The sequence below is a fragment of the Ambystoma mexicanum genome, chromosome 1p (assembly GCF_040938575.1).
Source record: "Ambystoma mexicanum isolate Mex_15411 chromosome 1p, UKY_AmexF1_1, whole genome shotgun sequence".
NCBI lineage: Eukaryota > Metazoa > Chordata > Amphibia > Caudata > Ambystomatidae > Ambystoma > Ambystoma mexicanum.
The window spans coordinates 1,108,720,224-1,108,742,809 of record NC_090921.1 but is presented as its reverse complement, the minus strand read 5'-3'; the positions used below and the strand labels follow the sequence as shown (position 1 = coordinate 1,108,742,809).

Sequence of the window (22,586 nt, the reverse complement as noted above, 5' to 3'; positions counted from 1 at the left end):
AGAACATATCTACCCATCGGGTCCGCCAAGTGGCCTTTAGCAACAAAGCTAAGAGAATTATGTATGAGGGTGCAGACCCCTCTGGGCTGCGATGAATAGTTTGTGTAATAGCACAATTTTCCCCATTTTGCCAGTATCTTCTTGTTAACCGAGCCCTGTGCATGCGTTTCCTGTAACATTAAAATGTGAGGCCCGTGTCTAGTGACATAATTGCCAACCTTTCTGACCTTCATTGGATTGTTCAGGCCCCGGACATTCCATGACATTAATCTTATCTTCAGCCCGTCACCCATTTTTTGCATTTTTACATTGTACCATATAGTAATGACCATCAATGTTCAGGTGACCAACATTAGAGTAGCACCTGTGCCTGCGAGACCATGTTTTAATTAACCTACAACTTCCAGCAGTGCATGCTCCCTCTCCAGACTCCTCCACATCCCAGGTCCCTAACATGCCCTGGCAGAAATAACATTCTGTAACTTCCCGATTTCCCCAAGCCCACCCTCCACCCACATCATCCACCCCAACTTGACGATGTACCCTTAAACCTTTTAGGAACTTTCCTGTGGGTGCCACGTTGTCGTCACGGGGCAACCAGAGTGGGCTCACGACCTGCTTCGAAGGTTACTCAGAGCCCCCCAGTGGGAGCAGAAATCCGTTACACATCGCTAAAGCAGCAACAGAGGATATGTGCGCAACCAGGTTCAGTCAACAGGGCCCCGGTCTCCACCTCCCGGAGGTGATCTTCCGTTCTGCTCCGGCCCACGGCCTCTGGGTGGTAGGGGTATAGTTGCTTCCACATACGCCTGAGCGGCGGCCGGGGTCTCAAAAAAGTGTGTTCTTCCTCCATACTGGATTCGCATTTTGCCCGGGAATATTAGCACATATGGGACCTGACGTGCCCTCAGTAGCCGCTTGACCGGCTCATATGATCGCCTGTTAGCCTGTACTCCCGCAGCAAAGTCCGGATAAACATGTATGCGGTTCTCCTCATATTGTAGTGTCCAATTTCTCTAGCCTTTCTGAGAATTGTATCTCTGTCTCTCTCTGTAATTCAACCATCTGACAATGATGGTGCGCGGTGGGGCTCTGGGTTTCGGCACGGGGGCCAGAGTGCGATGTGCTCGCTCAACCAGGAATTGGCTCAAAAAGGATTCTGTCCCAAAAATAGTCTTAAGAAGGTTTTCCACTTGCTGTTCCATTGCACCTTTCCGGAACTTTTCCCACAATCCGAATATTGTTCCTTCGGGATCTGGATTCTAGGTCCTCGCATTTACTTTGCAACGCGTTCATGCCTGCCTTATGCTGCGCTATGTCGCGATCGTGACGCGCAATGGTGTCTTCATTTGTACCAATTCTGTCTTCAGCCTCAGTGATTCTGAGGCCCTCCTTGTCAACTCTGGTTTTCAGTGCTGGTGGTGTTAACAATGTCATCTAGCTTCACATTTAGGGATAGGAAGCCATTCTGCACTATCGTGGTAAGGCGATCAACCCTGTCGCCGCTGTCCACGTCAAGTTCAGCCATTGATGTTGTCGACAGGTCTGGTTCATGGCCGGCTGCCTGGCTACTGGTGAACGAGACCATAGGGCCTTTCTTTTTCCCGGTCGCCCCCTCTACCGCTTTTTCCTGTTTCCTCGTGTTACCCATGTCCGCCACTCCAGCCGGGTCACCACCACGGCCCGACTGGGGCAATGGATCCTGTGGGATCCTGTGGGACTATACCGCGGGGGCAGGCCGCGTACGATATTATTTGTTGAGTGGGCTTGTTCAGGCCGGGGTACCACAAAACTAGTGATTCACGGTGCCACCAATGTCCAGGCACCAGTGGCGACTTGCTAATTCGCCCACTTACAATGGACTGTGTCCTCCCACGAAGAAAGGAGCTGCACCCCAGCCGCTGAATGTCGCACAACTCACCGTCTCAGCGGCACCGCGACCCGTGCCGTCCACGCCGCCAACTTGCAGGAAATATAGCACGTGTGGCGCGCCCCGGCTGCAGGCCAGAAAATGGAGTCGCCCCCTCGACCACGGCTCAGGCCCGGGGGGGAAGGATATCACGCCGTCCGACGACGGCCCGCTTCCCAGCACCCGCCGCGTCACGGCAGGGAGCTCCAGCTCTCACCCAACAGGATCGCCTCGATAACCGCAAAGGGAGGGCCCACAAGCCAGCAACATTCACCCACACAGCCACGTGTACGGGACCCAGGGGGAGACACCTCAGTCGATCCGCAGCGCCCACGGGCCAGCTCCGCGACCGCGGCACAGCAGCCCCACCTCTCTATGCCTCTCTGGCCAGAGCGTCAGCGGCTCGGGCGCAGACCTGCCGGACGTCCCACGCGGCACACTCCCGGGCCTTCTCCTGCTCAACCCGCCAAAGCCAATATCTCCGTGAGTTTTGGTCCGCCGCTCTCAGGATTTCAGTCGGGTGTGGACCTGTTCAAGGTGCACCCTCTGCTTGACTTCGCTGTCCGCTGGTGGCTCCGAAACAGGATTCAAATATAATTTGGATTTCTGTCGGGCCAGAGCTCTCGCTTCAGGCGGCCATCTTGGTTGTGCGCAACAGCGCCCCCCCTCTTTTGGTTGTTTCTAATTTTCCTTCAGCACCCCTCTTCTCAGTGGCAGTAAACGGGTAGGCTTGTGTTCAAACTCCAAAGTATGGCGTCAGATTTGGTCAACTCCAGAGATGACAACTGGCTTGTATCCTCCCTCCCTTCCCACCACCCACCGGGGTATTATGGTTGAGAGGGGCTGGTGTACACTCAGGTTGTTTCGAGGGCTGGGTACCCTTGCCCTGGTTTCCTCATCTACAAGCCCTAAGAGGTGATCAAAAGAAGCTCTGCTTCCTTTAAGCTTGGTGATGCTCAAATCTTGCCATAGACACCTAATAAGTAAGGCTTTGTTGATTGAGTGACTATGTTGAAGCGCAACCCTGATTTTCGATGAGGTCACTGATTATGATGGGCACCTGGAAGACATCACCTCAGCTCATTTGTCCGTCTCCTCATCGGTTTTATACAGTGGTAGGGCATCAATGGTGCCCTTGCCAAACAGCTGCATGCCATCAAAGAGAAGGCTAGGATTTTTGCTTGTGCTGGCTTCAACCAGCATTGGCACTTCTACACCACCCTACTGTACATACCAAAGTTTATCTTCCGTAATTAACTCATACAGCAAGTGTACTTGTCACACAAGTATCTCCAATAGCAGGCAAGGATGACTTTCTTTCCCAATGCATCCACCTTGAAGGACTCCTTTTCAGGGGCAGAGTAGATGAAGCCCCTAGCGTTGTTTATTTTTCTCCTCACTGCTGTTGCCACAATTAAATCTGTCTGAGGTTAATTTCTAAAGTACACCAGAGTCTGGGGTCCTCTATGCCCAGCTGATTGGCAACTTGAGGATTTGGCACCAGGGTTATGAAGACTACTTGACACAGATTCCAGTCTTTTGCTGTTCTGCGTTCTGTGGACGTTGAATATCTAGCTAGCGGTGACTTTCCACCTGCGACATCTAGCCCTAAGAGGCTGCATTGTTGTGTGGGAATGTAGTTGGTCGTCTCCTTGGAAGTGGGGACCTTTTCCCAGGGACTGAGGTTTAATATGATCTTCCTGAGAAAGTGATGAAGGGACATGCAAGGCAGAAACCCCTGCAATAATGGGTTTTGTGATGTAATAAGTTGTGGCAATTGTCCATGCTCTTATCAGGAGTTTGGTTATTAATACCAGATTCTCAGCTCATGGAACCATTTTCTGTAAGGTGTAGTCTTAGGACCATGACATTGATACACCAGTATAGTGTCTTGCAGGATGTTTTCCTGTCCTGCTGGCCATTTATGAGTGCTGATAAAATGTGTGACTGATGCCTATGTAGAATGTTGAGGAGTGCTTGGTTGTGAATGTTCTGAATGTGTCAGTTGGGGGGCCTTGGCTGTATTGCATGAGGATGGCTGGTGAGTGGTCTCCCGCATGTATAATAAAGCTTGCCTACACTTTCTAACCAAGAGGCTCATAGCTGGTTTGGACTTTTGGTTATTTCATTGGAAATGACTGGAAAAGGACCCACAAGGAGTTAAAGAAACAAGTAGACCTGTTTTGGGGTGCAGCATAAAATAGAGCACCTAAAGGTTTCATCCATTCGCCAAGGGCAGAGGAAGCAGAGCACATAGAAAAAGGGTGCACAAGGAAAAGGGACAACTATACCACCCTAGAGAAAACTTCACACCTAATGTTGCCCTCTGCAACCAAATCTTCCCTCTGCAATCAACGCTCCCAGCTGTTACTTAGAAGAAAAAGCTAAGTGTTGACTGGGGTTCATACGGCGTGATCGTTAACCAACCTCTCCCAGCTGTCATGGTCACAGGAGGCATCTGTGGGAGTCATGCTAGACAGCTGCCATGCGACTGAGCGGACGGGAGTTCTGCCGACATGTGGGGTCCACAGCTCAGTTGAGGCCCCATAGGCCATACATTCTGCAAACATTTTGGGAGCCGGAAAAGATGGTTTCCACGGTGTAGCATATGGCGCAGGGCTCCACAGTGCTTGCAGCTGTCAGGCGGTGTGTGTGGTGCAGAAAAACTGGGAGCTCTGCACTGCCTAGCAGCCACTTCTCAAATGATGTCGTAGAATGTTCATGCTGCCCCCAACAGACATCTTATTGCTTGATTTGTAGTTGTGTGATATGTGCCCCACTGAATTACATTTCCTGGTGACAGGAAAACAATGTGTGGGGTTCACACTGGAACCAGAGGTGTCAAGGCCAACTCCCTGGCTGTAGGCTAATACAGAGGGTTGGCAAGTGTTGCATGATCATAGTGCCCCAGAATCTAGTGCAGCTGTCCCATTTTGCTAAGGAGTTTTTCGAGGGGCTGATATGACTGCACTTGACCACTGTCCTGGGGCAGGACAAACATGGCATACCTGCAGTGTCGCATGGGTATCAGTGTTTCACTGACTTTTTAATGTTCTATTTACTCTGGGATAGGGATAGGTTTAAGTGTGTGGGGCAAGTTGCTGTGCAGGCCTTATGTTGCATGGCTAGGTTAGTTCTCCAGCATGGGGTCTGGCATGGATTCACATGCTCATGAATATTCCCCGTCGTCAGGCCGGGAATCCTCGGTATAGAAAAATCAGTTTCGTTTCTGATCTGTCTTTCTCAGTAGTAACCAATCACTGGTCTCTGGGTCATACTGCCCCCAGCCAATGACTGCCCTCTCCCTAAGCCCCACCCCTGGCAGCCATCCTCAGATTTTTACCGCACGTTCAAGTGTTGGGAGTCCTCGTGCTTAGCTCTCGAGCTTTTGCTGCGTTTTCACGCTTTTTTCAGGAGATTTTCTAATTTTTTCGGTTAAAAGAGCCTCAAGCTCCACCGTTTCTACTTCCGATCAACGGGTATCCGTTTCAGAGTTTTCTACGCCCCTCAAGGGTGAAGATTTCGTCGAGTTACGCTTTTGGAGGATTCCAGAAGTTCCGAGGCCTACCCCGGACATGGCCCAGAAGAAAGGGAGCTCGACGCCTGGGAAGCTATTCAGCACCTGCCCTGGATGACAGCTTCAGAACGTTTTCAAGGAGGACGAGCATTCGTTAAGCCTCTGTCTCCATGAGGACAAGACGCACAAGGAAAAGGACTGCGCGTTTCGTGGAAACATGTCGGAGCGGACCATGAAGGATCGCCACCTCCGTCTCGCCAACTGGCTGGAAGCTAAGAGCCCGCCAGGCGAGAAGAAGAAGTCCGAGCGGTCTTCTAAGTCCTGTGAGGGTGCTCCGGCGATGGGGGCCCAACAAAAGGCTAAGCACCGCGATTCCGCGGGCACCGGGAGCGCCGAACGGTCGGGCTCCTTGGCTGCCAGGCAGGGCGCACCCTCCCCGGCGCCATCGACCACGAGCAAATGCTCTGGCTCGGGTAAGAGGAAGTCCGAGAACCCGGCGAAGCTTCTGGAGAGGCCCCAGTCGATCTCGAAGACTCTGGCAGAGGGGGAGCGAGGCTCGGACCCTCCCCCGAAGGTGAAGGCCCCAGGCGTACAGAAGGTGACGTTGGCTGTGATTCACCCTGCTAGGACCTCGATTGGCCTGTGGAGGCTACACCAGTGGAGGCGCTCTCAGGTACCAGAGTCTCCCTGCCACCGCAGAGGGAGTCTTTCAGGCCCATCGAGAAGACCCCCATGAAGTCCTCGTTGGAAAGGGGGGGGGTGGTGGCCGTCGTGGATACGGACACGACCTCTGAAGAGGAGCTCATCCAAGTCGTGGAGGAGACCCAGCCCATCGGGAGGGATCCCGGCGAGGGCGACGACGAGGGCGACAGTGACGCAGACGAGGCTCCTCAAGAGCCCTCGCGCCCGTCGTTTCCGGCGCCGCAGGACACCTCGGTGGCCATTTTGTTAGCCATCCAGTCCTTATGCTCAGAGATAAGGACTAGGTTGCCCCTTCCCCCGACGGAGGAGCCTGAGCCAGACCGGACGGAGGATCCGGAGCCAGGACCTTCGGGGAGCCCACCGCCTAAGAGGAGGAGGACGCATCCTAGGCCTCCTCTCCCGCCTCTGCGGCCTTCTCTGCATTCCCCCCGGTCCACTACCCACGGGGATGATACAGGCATGGACCCAACTACGGCGGGTACGGATGACGATGGAGGCGACGACGGGACGTGTCCCCCGTCGCCCCCTGCCCGGGCGTCCCCACCCGACGAGATTGGATCCTTCCATGCAATGATCTCCAGGGCATCCAAGCTCTTCCAGCTCTGCCCCGAGGAAAAGAAGAAGGAGGAGTTCCTTTACCAGCGGCGCGAGGCTAAAAGGAAGACGGTCCTCGCCGTACCGCTTCTTGATGACATCTGGGATGAGGGGCTCGCCCTCCTCAAGAACCCTGCCCACGGCTCCTGCGAAGAGGGACCGGTACGAGAAGAAGTACCGGGTCCCCGACGCTGCCCCCTTGTGCCTTAGGGCGCAACCTACCCCGGACTCGGTTGTTTCGGCGGCGGCCAAGAAGAAAGCGGGGGGGGGGCATCGGCCTCGATTTCAACCTCCCCTCCGGACGGCGAGGGTAGGAAACTGGATGCAATGGGACGACAGTCATCTCATCTGCAGCGACGACCACCATCAAGGCGGCCAACGCCCTGGCCATCGTAGCCCGCTACGACAGGGAGTTGTGGTTCAAGATCGCCCCTTTGTTGGACTTCCTTCCGGATGCCAAGAGGGCTGAGGCCCTGGAAATCTTGCAGGAAGGTGAGATTGCCTCGGACCATGCCATTACGGTGGCTACGGACATCGCCGACACCGGTTTCCGTCAGTTGGGCAACAGCGTTTGCCTGAGACGACGAGGATGGCTCAGGGCGACGGATTTCCGCCAGGACGTTCAGACCAAGGTTTTGGACATGCCCTTCAATGGGAACAACCTTTTTGGCAAGGCGGTTGATGAATCCCTTCAGGCGATCAAGACGGACACGGAGACGGCCCGTGCACTGGGTGTGCTCCAACAGCGACAGCCGTCCTTTCGGAGCTCCGGAGGCAGACAGGGTGCCTCCAAGGGAGCCGGCAGCAGCTCCTCTACTTACCGTCAAGCGGCAAGGTCTTCGTCGCAGGAGGCCTACAGGGGACGCGGCAAGTCAGGTGGATCCCGCCGTCGTCGCCAAGGTGGTCAAGGAGGCAAAGCGGCCTCCAAGCAAGATTGAACCGTCCATCGGTTCGGGCCCCCGCCGAAGCCCCCGGTGGGAGGCCGGCTGACGAAGTTCGTCGGCGTGTGGGAGTCCATCTCCACCGACCGTTGGGTGCTGGACGCCCTGGCCCTGGGGCACGCCCTCGAGTTCCAGAAGAGGTGCCCCCGCATTCCTCCCGTGGCCAGGAAGGAAAATCGCGTCCCTCAACTGCTGTTGGAAGTTCGGGCGATGCTCAGGAAAGGTGCCATCGAGCTCGTCCCGAAGAGGCTTCGGGGCTCCGGAGTTTACTCAAGATACTTCCTCGTGAGGAAGAAGACAGGAGGATGGCGTCCAATCCGGGTCCTGCGACAACTAAACAAATACATCAAGGCACAGAAGTTCCGGATGGTCACCCTCCAGCACGTGCTGGGACAGCTGGAGGAGGGCGATTTCCTGTCGTTGTTGGACTTGGAGGATGCTTACTTCCACATCCCTATTCTAAAGAGGCACCGAAAGTTCCTCAGGTTCGTGGTCAAAGGGCGGCACTACCAGTTCAAGGCCCTCCCATTCGGATTAAAATCGGCACCCAGGGTGTTCACCAAGTGCCTAGCACCGGTGGCGGCGGGGCTGCGCCTGCAGGGGATCCACGTCTACCCCTACCTGGACGACTGGCTCATACGGGCAAGGACAAGGGAGCTCATCGTGGAACACACTGCAAAGTCCGTCCAGCTGCTCACGGACCTGGGGTTCTCCATCAACTTTCCAAAATCCCACCTGGTCCCGTTGCAAGTCAACCTGTTTCTGGGAGCACAGATCAACACAGTGGCGCGGCGGGCCTCACCGTCGGAGGAAAGGATAAGGACCATCCTAGGAAAGGTGCAACGTCTACTGGCCACGGACGTGGCCAGAGTGAGGTCTATCAAGTCCCTCCTCGGAATGATGTCCTCCTGCATTTATCTGGTGCCCCATTGCAGACTTCAGATGCGGCCCTTGCAAGAATTCCTCGACGCCCACTGGATCCAGACGACGGGCAGCTTCGAGGACAGGATCTCGCTCGACGAAACGTTCCGTCAGGCGATACGATGGTGGGGTGTCCACGCTCATCTGACAGCGGGAACAGGCTTCCTAGCCCCGGCCCACCAGGTGACGGTGATGACGGATGCCTCCCTGGAAGGTTGGGGAGCGCACACCGGGGGCCTCCACGCGAGAGGCCTTTGGTGCTCGGAGGAGAAGACTCTCCACATCAACATCTTGGAGCTCCGCGCAGTGTTCTGGGCCCTCAGGTCCTTCCTTCCGTCCCTCAAGGGCAAGGTGGTGAGGATCTTCACCGACAACACTACCACGATGTTTTACATTCGGAAGCAGGGCGGAACCAGATCCCCTGCCCTGCCCAAGGAAGCCCAGGATCTGTGGCATTGGGCCATCGCCCAAGGGATGTTTCTGGTACCCTTTCATCTGGCAGGGATAAAAAAACACCATCGCCGACTCACTCAGCAGGGAGCTGTGCTCGTGCCACGAGTGGGAACTGTGCCAGGATCAAGTGGACCGACTCTTCCGATGATGGGGCGAACCCCAGATCGATCTCTTTGCGATGGCGGCGAACTCCAAGTGCCGGAGGTTCGCCAGCAGTTTCCCCAACCGAGGAGCATGGGTGATGCTTTCTCGTTCCCCTGGGACGGCCTGTTCCTTTATGCATTCCTGACGTTGCCGTTGCTACTCAGGCTCGTCAACCAGCTCAAGAGGTCCCGGTGCAGGATGATCCTTGTCGCAACGGTGTGGCCGAGGCAGATCTGGTTCCCGGACCTTCTGGACTTCTCAGCGTCCACACTAGTCAAGCTGCCGACGGACGCAGATCTTCTCTCCAGAGAAGGAGGTGCCATTCTTCATCACGAACCAGAGTCGCTGAACTTGCAGGCCTGGCTCCTGCAGCACTAGAGTTTGGAGGATACGACATCCCGGCCGACTGCAGAGAGGTTCTTGCAAAGGCCAGGGCATCCTCAACTCTCAAGTGCTACGGACACAAATGGAAGAGGTTCTCTGTCTGGTGCCAGGCACAGAAGATTAACCCTCTGCGGATTACGGCCCCTCAAGTATTGCCGTACCTACTGTCTTTGGCCAAAGCTGGCCTATCTCACGCTTCCATCAAGGTACATCTGGCTGCCGTCTCACGTTACACTAGAACTACAGGATGGGCGTCCTTGTGGTCTCATCGTCTGGTGAAGGAATTTATGAAAGGACTGTTCCGATCATTCCCGCCGGTGAAGGCCCCTGCCCCGGCGTGGGAGCTCAACGTGGTACTAACTAGGCTCATGGGGGCCCCATTCGAGCCTATGCATTCAGTGCCATTGAAGTTTCTGTCGTGGAAGACAGCATTCCTTGTGGCCATCACCTCTGCACGACGAGTGGGAGAGATCCAGGCCTTGTCTTGCAAGCCTCCATACTTGACTTTTCACGACACAAGGGTGGTGCTGAGGACGCACCCCTCCTTCATGCCCAAGGTGCCGTCGGACTTCCACCTCAACGAGCCCTTGGTGTTTCCAGTTTTCTTCCCGTCGCCTTCGTCGCCGGCTGAGAGGACTCTGCACTCGCTAGATGTAGCTAGAGCACTGAAGTTCTACGTGGACCGCACGAAGAGTTTCCGGAAGACATCACAACTGTTTGTGAACTTTGGACCTGTGAATCAAGGGAAGGCTTTCTCGAAGACTTCCATTTCCAGATGGCTCTCCGGCTGCATCATGCACTGTCACCGGTTGGCAAACCGACCGCTGCCCGGCCGTCTGAAAGCCCATTCGACCAGAGCGATCGCTGCTACTATGGCGTTCCTGTCTGGTGTTCCCCTGCTCGACATCTGCAGGGCTGCTACGTGGAGGTCGACGCACACCTTCACGAGATTTTACTGTGTCGACCGGGATTCCAGAGAGGAGTCCAGAGTCGGCCAGGCAGTGCTGCGCAACCTGTTCGCCTAAGGTGAGCCTGGTGAGGAGGTAAAAGTTGCTTAATGTTGAGTTGTTGTATTGCTTGATATTGAGCCTTGTGCCACCTCCCGTGGTTGTGCATGTGTATACTGCTATGTATTCTTATATTCATGAGCATGTGAATCCATGCCAGACCCCATGCTGGAGAAGGAACAAGTTACTTACCTGTAACTGTTGTTCTCCAGCATGGGTCTGGCATGGATTCACATGCGAACCCTCCCGCCTACCCCTCTGCGGCTCTTCACTTGGTCATACTGCCACTTCACGTGCTACCAAATCTGAGGATGGCTGCCAGGGGTGGGGCTTAGGGAGAGGGCAGTCATTGGCTGGGGGCAGTATGACCCAGAGACCAGTGATTGGTTACTACTGAGAAAGACAGATCAGAAACGAAACTGATACTGATACTGATTTTTTCTATACCGAGGATTCCCGGCCTGACGACGGGGAATATTCATGAGCATGTGAATCCATGCCAGACCCATGCTGGAGAACAACAGTTACAGGTAAGTAACTTGTTCCTTTCTTAATATTCTTAGGTCCACTTAATGAGCTTTAGGGAAGTGGTTGGCGGTTAGGTTTACCTGAATTAACTTTTAGGGCACTTTATTGAGTTTAGGAGAACACTTGTTTTCTCGTTTGTGTGAATGCATCATATGTTAATTGTTGTGGCCCCATAGGTGCTTAAATTATGGCACCAGTTCATGTACTGAGACTTAAGAACAATACAGGCATTTTTACATGTGCAAGTCTTAAGCATAGGCCACTAGGAAATGTGATTGATCTTGGTAAATGTGTTTAGGTATAGCACTGATGGAAACGTACTTCAAGTACTAACCTTGGGTACAGGCCTCAGGGAAAATGTGAGATCAAACAGTTACAGGGTATATTTTCTGTAGTCCTGACTCTAAGCGCAGCTGGTAGTGGTTACCCTTGGATCCAATGTGTTGATATGTTTTGGACATTACCAGGTCAGGAGGTATTACAGGCCCGTTGGCATCTCACTGTTATGAGTGCCTGGTGCACGTGTGTATGCTTATTGTGCAGGCAAGTTAGTTGTTGTGTATGAATGACAGTGTGAGTGTCTGTGACCTGCATATTTTGGGGCATACAGAGATGACAGATGTGTCTGTTACGGTTGCATGGTGTGTGGTCTGACGGTTGATTTGGTATGTCCTTGGTTGGGACACTGTCCAGGGTGTTATTGCAATGTGAGCAGTTGTAACTTCTTGGTATGCAGGGCGTTATTTTTTGGTGGGGTGGTCGCAATGTCTGCTTTCCTCCGGGGATAGTGTAAGTCTGTTATATGCTGGCACAACGTGTCGCGCAGGATTCTGTGTGATACCACTCAGAAGCTTGTTAGTGTAGTTTGGACATGGGCCAAACCCTTGTTGACCCTTCGTGTGAAAGGGTGTCACTTGTAGGGGGCTTAACGTAGCCAGCATTATCTTGGCATTCCCTGTCCTATGCAGGGGACTAGGGTGGTGGTGACCTGGGGATCCTCCCCATACCACCCACGGGTCCATTATGCTCTGGGTGGTAAAGGTACCCAGCTGCCTTGGTCACACCAGTAGAAGTCTCCATAATCCGGCAGGGAAGTTTGCCACAGGCCATTAATGTTTCTGAGTCCATCCAAAGAGTTTATTGGACATGTGACAATGCTGCAGACCCTTTAAGGATGTTTTAACATAAGCATCCAGATGTATGGCAGGTTCCCACAGAATTGAAGTGTATTGCACAGCACCATAATGCAACAGTAAAGCAGTTGGCTCCAATTAAAGATAATATCATATACTATATAAGAAAAGGCGAGATGTATGTTTGTCCAAAGTCAGCCTGCCCACTTCGCCTGTTGCCACTGCTAGAAGGAGCTGTTGCCTTTCGGATACAACAGTAAGACTTCAAGTTAATTTTTTTCCAGGCGATACCACTTTAACAGCATACTTCAAGTTTTGTACACTAAGAAAATATAAACATTTGGAAGAAAATATATAAACAGAAATTCTTTTGATTAAGCACTATTTCTCTAACAGAATAAATTACTTTTTTTTCAATGTACTTACGCATTATGTAATTATTCATTGTAATATTTCTTGGTATGTATTATTTGATCAATAATATTCTTCATGTACGTTTTAAACATTATTTGACTTCAATTTACTTTATTTTATGATCGCAATTCTACTTCGAATCATGCTGCATGCGACTTGTATTACTCTGACATCCCTCAATATTATATATTTGAGTCCAAAATCCGTAAGTGGAATCCAAGACAATGAGGAGCAGATACAATTGGCTGTATGTACTATGTTGAACTTTCAACAGAGTCTGTGAGATTTAGTTTGAGGTTTCTACTCCTCCATGTAAAAGAAGCAAGATCCTTTACACATTTTTTTTCTATTAACATAAATTACATTAAAATACATTGTATAATATATTTACACTCTGGAAATGTCTTCCTTTACCCACATTAGCCTGTGTACTCAGGTTTGTCCACTAGTAATTTATATTAATTGAATTTGTTTTTGTTATTTAGCAACATTTGCAAGTAATCCAATGAGTGGATAGTTTTATATTCGTCCAAAACCACCTTAATGTGCCTCAAAGTACCTTCATATACTACAAAGAACGTGTCCCTTTACAGTATCTTCCTTGTGAATGGAAACCTGTGTATCGCTTATACATGATGTTGTAATTTTATTTCATGATGACCTTAAGAGTTGGTAGTTTTGTACAGGAAAAAGAGGAAATGTTGTATCTGTAATGTTTTGATGAAGACGGCTTATTTATTTGTTTAGTTCATCTTGGGCTATATTAGTAAGGTTATACAGCCACAGATGCATATTCTTCAAATTAAACTTTTTGTGTCAGGTTATACTGTGACTGCACCAGTTGCTTCTTTCAACACAAAAGAAGAACGGGAGCCCTATCATTTGGACCATCAAGCATCCAGGAGACGAGGAAGCTTCAATAATGCCACAGGTATGAAGGACATTGTCATTTTTTCTGCAAAGCTGTGAGTGTTCACAGCAATAGTTTTGTTTGTAATTCCTTCGTTAGAACATACAAGTCTCTGCGTGGGGTCCAAACCCAGTAAAAAAAAGTGCCTCGGTGAAAAGCACACGAAAAATGTAGAAAAAGAACATTGTCTATGAAGCCAGCGGTGTGGGCTGCACTCCCAATATCCACGCAAGTGGTTTGTAATTCTTTAAAATATTCAATAATTGGTGACTCAATTACTCCAATGATATCTTGATTTATTCGTTAGTTGTATTCATAAATGATTATTCTTTCACATTTTCTGCGCAGATGCGTAATGGGACCAATGCATTTCGGACATATTTGTCCTTCATTAAGGCCTGTTACATCCTCTAATTTCACGATGGCCATAAATTAGCATCAACATCCATTGCACATGTACCACATTGTTGATATATTCAATATTTAAACAAGTATTGCAGCACCAGTTAGCAGACATTATATAGTCATACATACGTCATGTGGATTTTTGATCAAGGGAGAGTAGAACAAACATTTTTTTAAAAAGAGAAGAAGAACTTCAATTAGAATCTATAAGACTCCATCACATAATAGAGTCCTAACTGACCTGCTGACGTTGCTTGATAATTTCTGTAAAAGTGAACAGAGCAGCGTGTTATTGATTAGATACTCAATTGGTACTCAAATGGGAAAAATAGAGTCGTGCATAGGTCCTTACCAGTTCAGAACACTGTATTCTCATACTGAACTTCATTGCACTGTAATACGTTATTCAACTTCAAATTATAATTTGTCTGTGACTGTGTAGGGAATTATATAACTCAATTTAGTGTTTAATGCACAACACCTATTGTCCTAAGTGAGCTAAAGGAAGATCCTTACAAGTTGTGTAAACTGTGCATGGACGATCCTAATTCCTGCAGTAGTTTGGCATTTCTACGTTTGCCACGTGTTTACTTTTCCAGGTTGTTGCGGCTGTGTAAAGAATTGTATAACTCATTGGGATGTGAATGCACGACAACTATACATAATACTTTCCTAAATGATCTAAAGAAGATCCTTACCAGTTATGTGTACTGTGCGTGGGCAAACCAAATCGCTTACAGAGTTCAGCGGTTCTACGTTTGCGGCATGTCACTTTGCTGGGTTGTTGCGGCTGTATAAAAATATTGTAATATGCTAGGAATTGATGCTGATACCTTATCTAGAATCCTATGCAGAGCTGATACAAGTAAATCCCGCGGATCCCGCTCGCACTGTACTGAGGAGGTTAATGACAACAAACCGTTGTCCTGGAAACTCCAAGGAAGCATCCTCCTGGATAGCGGTGGACATGTTGGAAGGGTGTAAGCCTGTATTAAGCTTTAACTCTTTAACGCAGATGAACAAATGCAAACTCAGTATATCAGCGTGATACATTGTAATCCCTAGTACAATGTAGAATTATACCATTTTTTCGTACAGCCGCAGCAACCCGGCAAAGTGACACGCAGAAAACGTAGAAACGCTGAACTCTGTAAGCGATCTGGTTCGCCCACGCACAGTTTACACATAACTGGTAAGGATCTTCTTTTTCTCATTTAGGACAGTATTATGTACAGTTATCACGCATACAGATCACAATGAGTTATACAATTCTTTACACAGCCGCAGGAACCTGGCATAGTTACACGTGGCAAACGAAGAAACGCCGAACTACTGTAGCAATTCGGATCACCCACGCACAGTTTACACAACTGGTAAAGATCTTCCTTTAGATCACTAAGGACAATAGTTGTTGCGCATTAAACACTAAAATGAGTTATATAATTCCCTACACAGTCACAGAAGAATTATAATGTGAAGTTGAATTACGACGTTACAGTGCAATGAAGTTCAGTATGAGAATACAGAGTTCTGAACTGGTAAGGACCTATGCACAACTCTGTTTTTCCCATTTGAGTACCAATTGAGTATCTAATCAATAACACGCTGCTCTGTTCACGTTTACAGAAATTATCGAGCATTTAGCAGCACCAGCAGGTCAGTTAGGACTCTTTTATGTGATGTTCTATTACTAGTGGAGTCTTATGGATTCTAATTGAAGTTCTTCTTCTCTTTTTATTTTTAATTTTTGTTCTACCTTCCCTTGATCAAAAAGCCACATTATGTACATATTACTATATTATGTCTGCTAACTGGTGGCGCAATACTTGTTTAAATATTGAATATATCAACAATTTGGTACATGCGCAATGGGTGTTGATGCTAATTTATGACCAATTTGTGAACATCGTGAAATTTATAATGAATCTGTTTCTGGGAGGCTACAAATTGGGATTTTTATTGTTGATTGTGAAATGTGGATTTGAAATAGTGTTGACTCTTTGATTGGAGAATGAATTATAATTGTCTGACCTATATAGAGGATCCAACAGGCTCTGATGAAGGACACATATGTCAGAAATGCATTAGCCTTATCACGCATTTGTGCAGAAAATGTGAAAGAATAATCATTTATGAATACAACTAACGAATAAATCAAGATATCATTGGAGTAATTGAGTCACCAATTATTGAATATATGAAAGAATTACAAACCAAGTACGTGGATATTGGGAGTGCAGCCCACACCGCTGGCTTCATAGCCAAGGTCCTTTTCGGACATTGGGCCTCATCACGACCTGGGCGGTAACCCTTAAAATCGGCAGTAGAGCTCATAGCGCCGATTTTAAGGGTCCGTCGGATCACAACTCCAAATACCGCCGGTGCAATAACAGCCGGCGCAAGGACAGCCGGCTGTACAAGCGCCGGCCACAAGAGCGCCAGGAACCTTTAGCGCTAAAACGTCACCGATCAGAAGTCCAGCGTAAGCGCTATTAGCGCCATAAAAGCGGCGGAAAATCCGCCAAAAATACATCCAGCAAAAAGCTGGAGGTAACAGTACACAGGCCACAGCAATGAGGGCCCAGGTGTAAGCAATGCAATCTAGAGGCCTACAAAGGACCCACCCATGCACAACACCCCCTCCCCAACCCCATTACACCAGCAGGAGCAGGGAAGAGACAGCAATGAGGGCCCAAGTGTAAGCAATGCAATCTAGAGGCCTACAAAGGACCCACCCATACCAACACCCCCTCCCCAACCCCATTACACCAGCAGGAGCAGGGAAGAGACAGTAATGAGGGCCCAGGTGTAAGCAATGCAATCTAGAGGCCTACAAAGGACCCACCCATGCACAACACCCCCTCCCCAACACCATGCTGCCATTTGGAGCCGGAGCCTTGATGTTGACTTCTTCCTGCTGCGCCTGGAGCTACAGAGGTCAGTCAACCAGGCCAGGGCCCTGGGAGTGCAGGGGGCAGTGGGGATGAGGAGAAGGATGAGGAGAGCAGCAGCAGCAAGGCGCCCAGCCATCCCCAGGGTCAGGCCAACACCCTGGGCCCTAACTGATGGTCAGTTGGTGACAGAATATCGGCTGGACAGGGCAACCATCACCCAGTTGCTGGACACAATCCAGGGTGACATATGCAGCCACATAGCCACCAGCACGGCTTTACCTGCCCTAGTGAAGCTCGTGCCTGTGCTTCTCTTACTTGGGACTGGCAGCTACCAACATACCGTTGCCATGATGCATGGAATGGCCCAGTCCACATTCAGTGCCATGCTGGCACAGGTGCTTGATGCATTGTTGAATCATTTGAACGAAAAACATTGCATTGCCAGCCACACAGGCACAGGTGCACCAGCTAAAGGGTCAATCCTATGCCATTGGCCAAGTCCCGAATGTAATAGCAGCCCTGGACTGCACACATGTGGCACTTGTACCACCCCAGGCACATGAGGCTGCCTACAGAAACCGGAAACAGTACCATTCCCTCAATGTGCAGATGACATGTGGCCCTGACCTCACCTTCAGCCACTGCTGTGCCCGCTACCCAGTTATCCACCCACGACTCCATGGTCCTACGCAACAGTACCCTGCCAGCGTACATGGAAAGGCACCGAGGCCAAAACACATGGCTACTGGGTGAGTACAAATGTATACCACAAAGCATGTCAATCCACAACTGATGGTGCCTGTCACAGAATCCATCATTCCCAATGGTCAGCAGCATCACAGCAGCAAACACATCCAAGCAGCTTGCACGATGAACCTTGGACATGTCCAACACAGCAGAACACACCCATGCAGGATGTAAGACATGTGGTGGCACAGTGACATATGGAAGCCCCACCACAACAAGGCATCCTGTGTGAGTAGCACCATGGCTCTCAACACTGACACAGTACAGATATCCCAGCCTGGCCATCCGACAGCAATGAAATACCAAACCATCAGCTGGCACATCCACGAATGCTCCACACATAAGTAGGCCGAGTGATGACAATGCACATCCCACAAACACTGTCTCCAAAATGGCCATGGGAATGCATGGAGAACAGTACAGAATAGTGAAGAGCAGCAAATGCAACTGTAGGCCAATGGATTAGCAATGACACATGAGGCAGCCACTTCTGTCAAGCAGAAGTAGATGGAAGGGCCCCCTCATCCTGCGACATGTGAATGAGTACTGTTACACATCGAAACATAGCCGTACCAAGTGGAGAGTACCCCATTGATTCACTCGTGCCCATAGGACAGCGCACTCCACAATGTCATAGTCCAAATGACAAATATTGCAAAATCACACTGATGACAGGGCTCTGTACACCCACTGGACATACCTTGGCCCCATACCAGCTTTCTCTCCCCTACAGATGAATCTGGATATCCCCAGTACACGTGGCTCATTACCCCTGTGCGTCACCCGCACATGGCTGCGGAGGGGGCATACAACCTTGGCCATGCCCGTACACGGATCTGCGTGGCGAGGGCATTTGGCCTTTTGAAGGCACGCTCCCGGTGCCTCGACCGCACGGGAGGTGCTATGATGCATGCATCAGAAGAAGTTGTGAAATCTTACTGACATGTGCCATGCTGCACAACATCTGTTGTCGCAGAAATGTGCCACTGCCCCCTGATGCTCATGTGCAGCCACCTGAGGATGGTAGTGAGGGCGATGAAGTGCCAGAAGGTGTAGCACATGCACAAAGGGTGGGCCTGAGGGAAGGGAGGTTGGCCAGACAGGGATTGATTGATGGATTCTTTTCTAAATGGGTAATAGGTAAATGGTGACTTCTACATCAAATTGCATTTGTAACAATCACTACTGTCCATGCATTGTGATTTTTGTAACGTGATTTATTTTCCCTCAAACAATCCCCCCTCCCCCAGTGAACACCCAACAATCACCCCTCCCCCAGTGAGTATCCAACAATCCCCTCTCCCCCAGTGAGCATCCAACAATCCCCCCTCCCCCAGTGAGCATCCAACAATCCCCCCTCCCCCCAGTGAGCATCCAACAATCCCCCCTCTCCCCAGTGAGCATCCAACAATTCCCCCTCACCCCAGTGTACAACCCCCAACTGTGCTGTTGCCTGATCAGGCCCACACCAATGATGCCATGCATCGCTATGATGGGCGCGGGCGCTTCCCTCTCCCAGTACCCTCCGGTGTGTGTGCCCTCAGGTGGCGCAAGGACCGGCGCCTTGCAGATGGTTCCAGTGAACCCTCTGTTGGTGTGGTTGAAGTTGAGGGCACGGAAGCGCTGGCCTTCATGTGCTGGCGCATGAGGGCATTTGCCTCGCGTTGTTGTTCTGCTAGTGCAGACACAGACTCCGTGAATTCACGTACCCTTTGGCCAAAGCCTGTCAGGGCAGCAGTGCATTGTTGCATGACATGGCGTGTGCGTGCATTGTCCCGGGCAATGTACTTGCATCCATGCCTAATCGAATTGCTCACAGCCTTAATGTGCCGGCTCTGGACTTTGGCCATTGCTTCCACCCGGGCCTGTTTAGCTTCTATTATGTCCAGCCGGCCCATGACTGCTGCCCCAGTGACAAGGCCCTCTCCTGGCGCGTCAGGTGGTGGACCGCGAATTGGGCGCTGTCGGGGGGGGGGGCTGCATGGTGGCATGCCACCAGACTGAACTGGGCTTCCTGGCTCTGAACGATGGCCCTCTGGGATCCCATACGACGGGGTGTCCACATCGGGCTGGGGTGTGCTGCAGTGACGCACAGCCACATGCCAACTCCCTGCCTGCTGTCTGCCTGTGCTTGGACTTCCATGGGGTGTTGATGCCCCTTCCTCATCACTGCGGCTGTGGGTATGTACTGCGGTGGCATGATGCCCACGTGGAGGTGTTACTCCCACATCGGGCTGCGATTCCGGCCTCTCTCCCTCGGCATCGGGGCTCTTGATGTTGGCTTCCGGTGAGCTGCCGGTAGCCTCCCTGCGGCTATGTGGCTGCCGCTGCTGTCTGGCGGGGCTGAGTCGGGGTGAGGTGGGTGTTCCCCGGTGTTCTCTCCCGTGGGTGGTGGTGGAGGCACGGTGTCGTGGGCACATTGCCGGTGTGGCCTCAACGTCAGCATCAACGGCCTCTTGGGATCGACGTGTGCCTGTGGGGGTACATAGGGGGTGGTTTGAGTACAATGCTACATACATTTGTGTGTTGCAGGTCGTGCCAACAAGTGTGAATGAAGACAGTGACAATGACGCATTCAACTTGCATTCTGTTCAGTCAACATGTGGTGCTTGTTGTGGATGTGCATGGAGGGACACTGCATGGGAAAGCGTGTTTGGGGTGGACTGCGCTGAGGCTTTTGTGGTTGTGTTGATGCACAGTACCACTCTACGTAGCTGTCCTATGGCTATGGGAGTCTATCCTCTGCCCCTGTCATTCATGCACTGCACGTACAGGGTCGTCTAGGCAGCACTGACGTTCTAGGGATGTGGCCCTCACTTACGGGTGTATGCAGTGCCTCAGACACGTCTTCACTCTCAATCAGATGCATGTATTCGGGGATGGGACTCACCTGCCATTGGATCAATGCCAGTCCCTGCCTCCGCTCCACTGATGCCCTCAATGGTCCCGACATCAGTGAGGCCCGTCAGTTTCTCCTCCCATGGTGTGAGGTTGGCGTGGGGGGTGGGCCTCCTCCTGTGGCCCTCCTTGCACTCCTGTGCTGGGACAGGATGCCTCTCACTCGGACCCGCAGGTCATTCAGCCACTTGCGGCAGTCTTCCCCATCCCGGGGCACGCGGCCAACTGCACTGACCCTTGGTGCAACACTTTTCCAGATTTGGCCTCTGCGCAGTGCGCTTGTTTTACGCTGCTGCAGCTCGTGATGGTGAGTCGGTGCCTCATACACAAGGACCTCAAGTTCTTGGTCGCTAAACTTCCATGGCAGACTTGCCCCTGGTGCGCTCCTGACTAATTTTCTGCCTTTGAATCAAGTGGATGGTTTCCAGTGCCTGAGATATCCGACGGATTGTGATTTCCAAAATGGCCGCCGCTTCATTTCCCGTTCCGGCAGTGACACGTTTCCCGCGTGCTGTAAGCGCACGCTCAGAGTGCGTGCTATTAACGCGACGTGGCAGTAGCGCACAGTGCGCCGGATTTAAGGGTTTGCGCTAATCTCGCCAACGCCTTGGGCCGGGGCGCGTGCACGATCAGTCGTGATCTGGCGGATTACCCGCCGGGTGCCTTTGCGTTAGCGCTATTTAAGTCCGGCGGATAATCCGCCACATTTACCGCCCAAGTCGTGATGAGGCCCATTGTCATCTTGCCATTCTTAGGTGCTAAGATTACATTGAAAAAAATAATTGTACTCATCACTTAATGTTATTATTATCCAATTTAACAGTACTCAATTTATCTCACTCATAGGGATGAATAGATTAGTCCATAATTGGGGGATTGAACCCTGTGGATGAACTACTCGAGCCGCACACTCAAAATGAACAGTTTTGCTGACTGTGAAGGCATCAGGAAGTAGACGCAGACAAAAGAGTAAAGTTTGGGCTATACACCTTTATTAAAATCACAATGAGGTGAGGAAGGCCTACCTTGCCCTATGCTAAGGTGGGATTTCCCAACCTAAATAAAACTAAGGTAGTCTGCGTTACGAAGTCCAAAGTAAATATCAGTCTGTGTCCAAAACCTACACTTGCCCTCACATCTGTTTTTCCAAACTGTGTAGGGATGTCAACTTCAAATGAATTAGCGTTCAATCAAAGATTCAAAGCTTCTTCCAGCTCTTGGTCAGGAAGTGTCTTTCCCTTCCCCAGGATTTCAAATAGTTCAAATGTGAAACAAAAGGGGTTCCCTTCCCCAAGCTTTCAAGCCTTTAACTGTTTTCACAACACCACAATTCCTGAGGATTCTTCCCATCTTTCAGGCACTTGGCTCAAATCAAAATCATAAAGTTCAACTCTTTAAGTTCATAATACACAGGCTTCTCTGTATATTCAACCATAGACTTATAGATGATTCAAGTGGCTTCTCTTGAGTGGGGTGTATTTGGTCTAGGCGCAGTTGTCGGATCACACAGTCCACCTATTACAGGTCACACAACCGACAAACTTGATTGGCTTCCTTTTCACAGTTGCACCACCACTGCGTCAGCTCAACAGGGGTAGTCTTTTCCAAAACGTGTCTTGCCACTATTCACGTGTTGAAGTATCACTGCAGTTTCATAGTTTAGCCACAACCTGTACAATTCCACTTTTCCTTATGGCTTTAGCCAATGCTGATTTTTCTCAACTTCAACACTTCACAGTTCATCATATTCATTATAAATGCTTGCTTTCTTCAGTTTATCTGATGCACAGTTCTTTTGTATCAGGCAACGTTTTCCTCTGCTTTCCATGCACGTTCCCTTGACTCCTGGAGGTCGGTAGCCTGCCCCTGCCACCAGAGACGTTCCGACAACACCAGCGACAGTCTACTTCTGCCGTAACAACACTGCACCACCACAGCGCTTTGGACACCCATCTCCCTGCTTCTTAGTCTGGCCTCTCCATCTGCAAGCATTCCACAGGAGTTCCCGCTTTCTCCATTAGCCTCACCTGAGCGGGCCATTTATACCGCCCCCTTTGGCTCCAGGTGCAGGCTATTCATGTTGAT

General features: G+C 50.6%; 1 protein-coding gene across 3 annotated transcripts in view; it reads left to right on the top strand.

Moving 5' to 3' along the window:
* Nucleotides 1–22,586, top strand: part of LOC138448811 (uncharacterized) — a 1,325,760-nt gene that overhangs the window by 1,128,209 nt on the left and 174,965 nt on the right. For 2 of the 3 annotated variants that reach the window (XM_069604722.1, XM_069604723.1), the window contains exon 8: nt 13,468–13,578. The exons of the other annotated variant lie outside the window; for it this stretch is intronic. In XM_069604722.1, the coding sequence (XP_069460823.1) occupies nt 13,468–13,578 (111 nt within the window). The remainder of the gene's footprint in view (nt 1–13,467; nt 13,579–22,586) is intronic. 3 annotated transcript variants of the gene reach the window in all.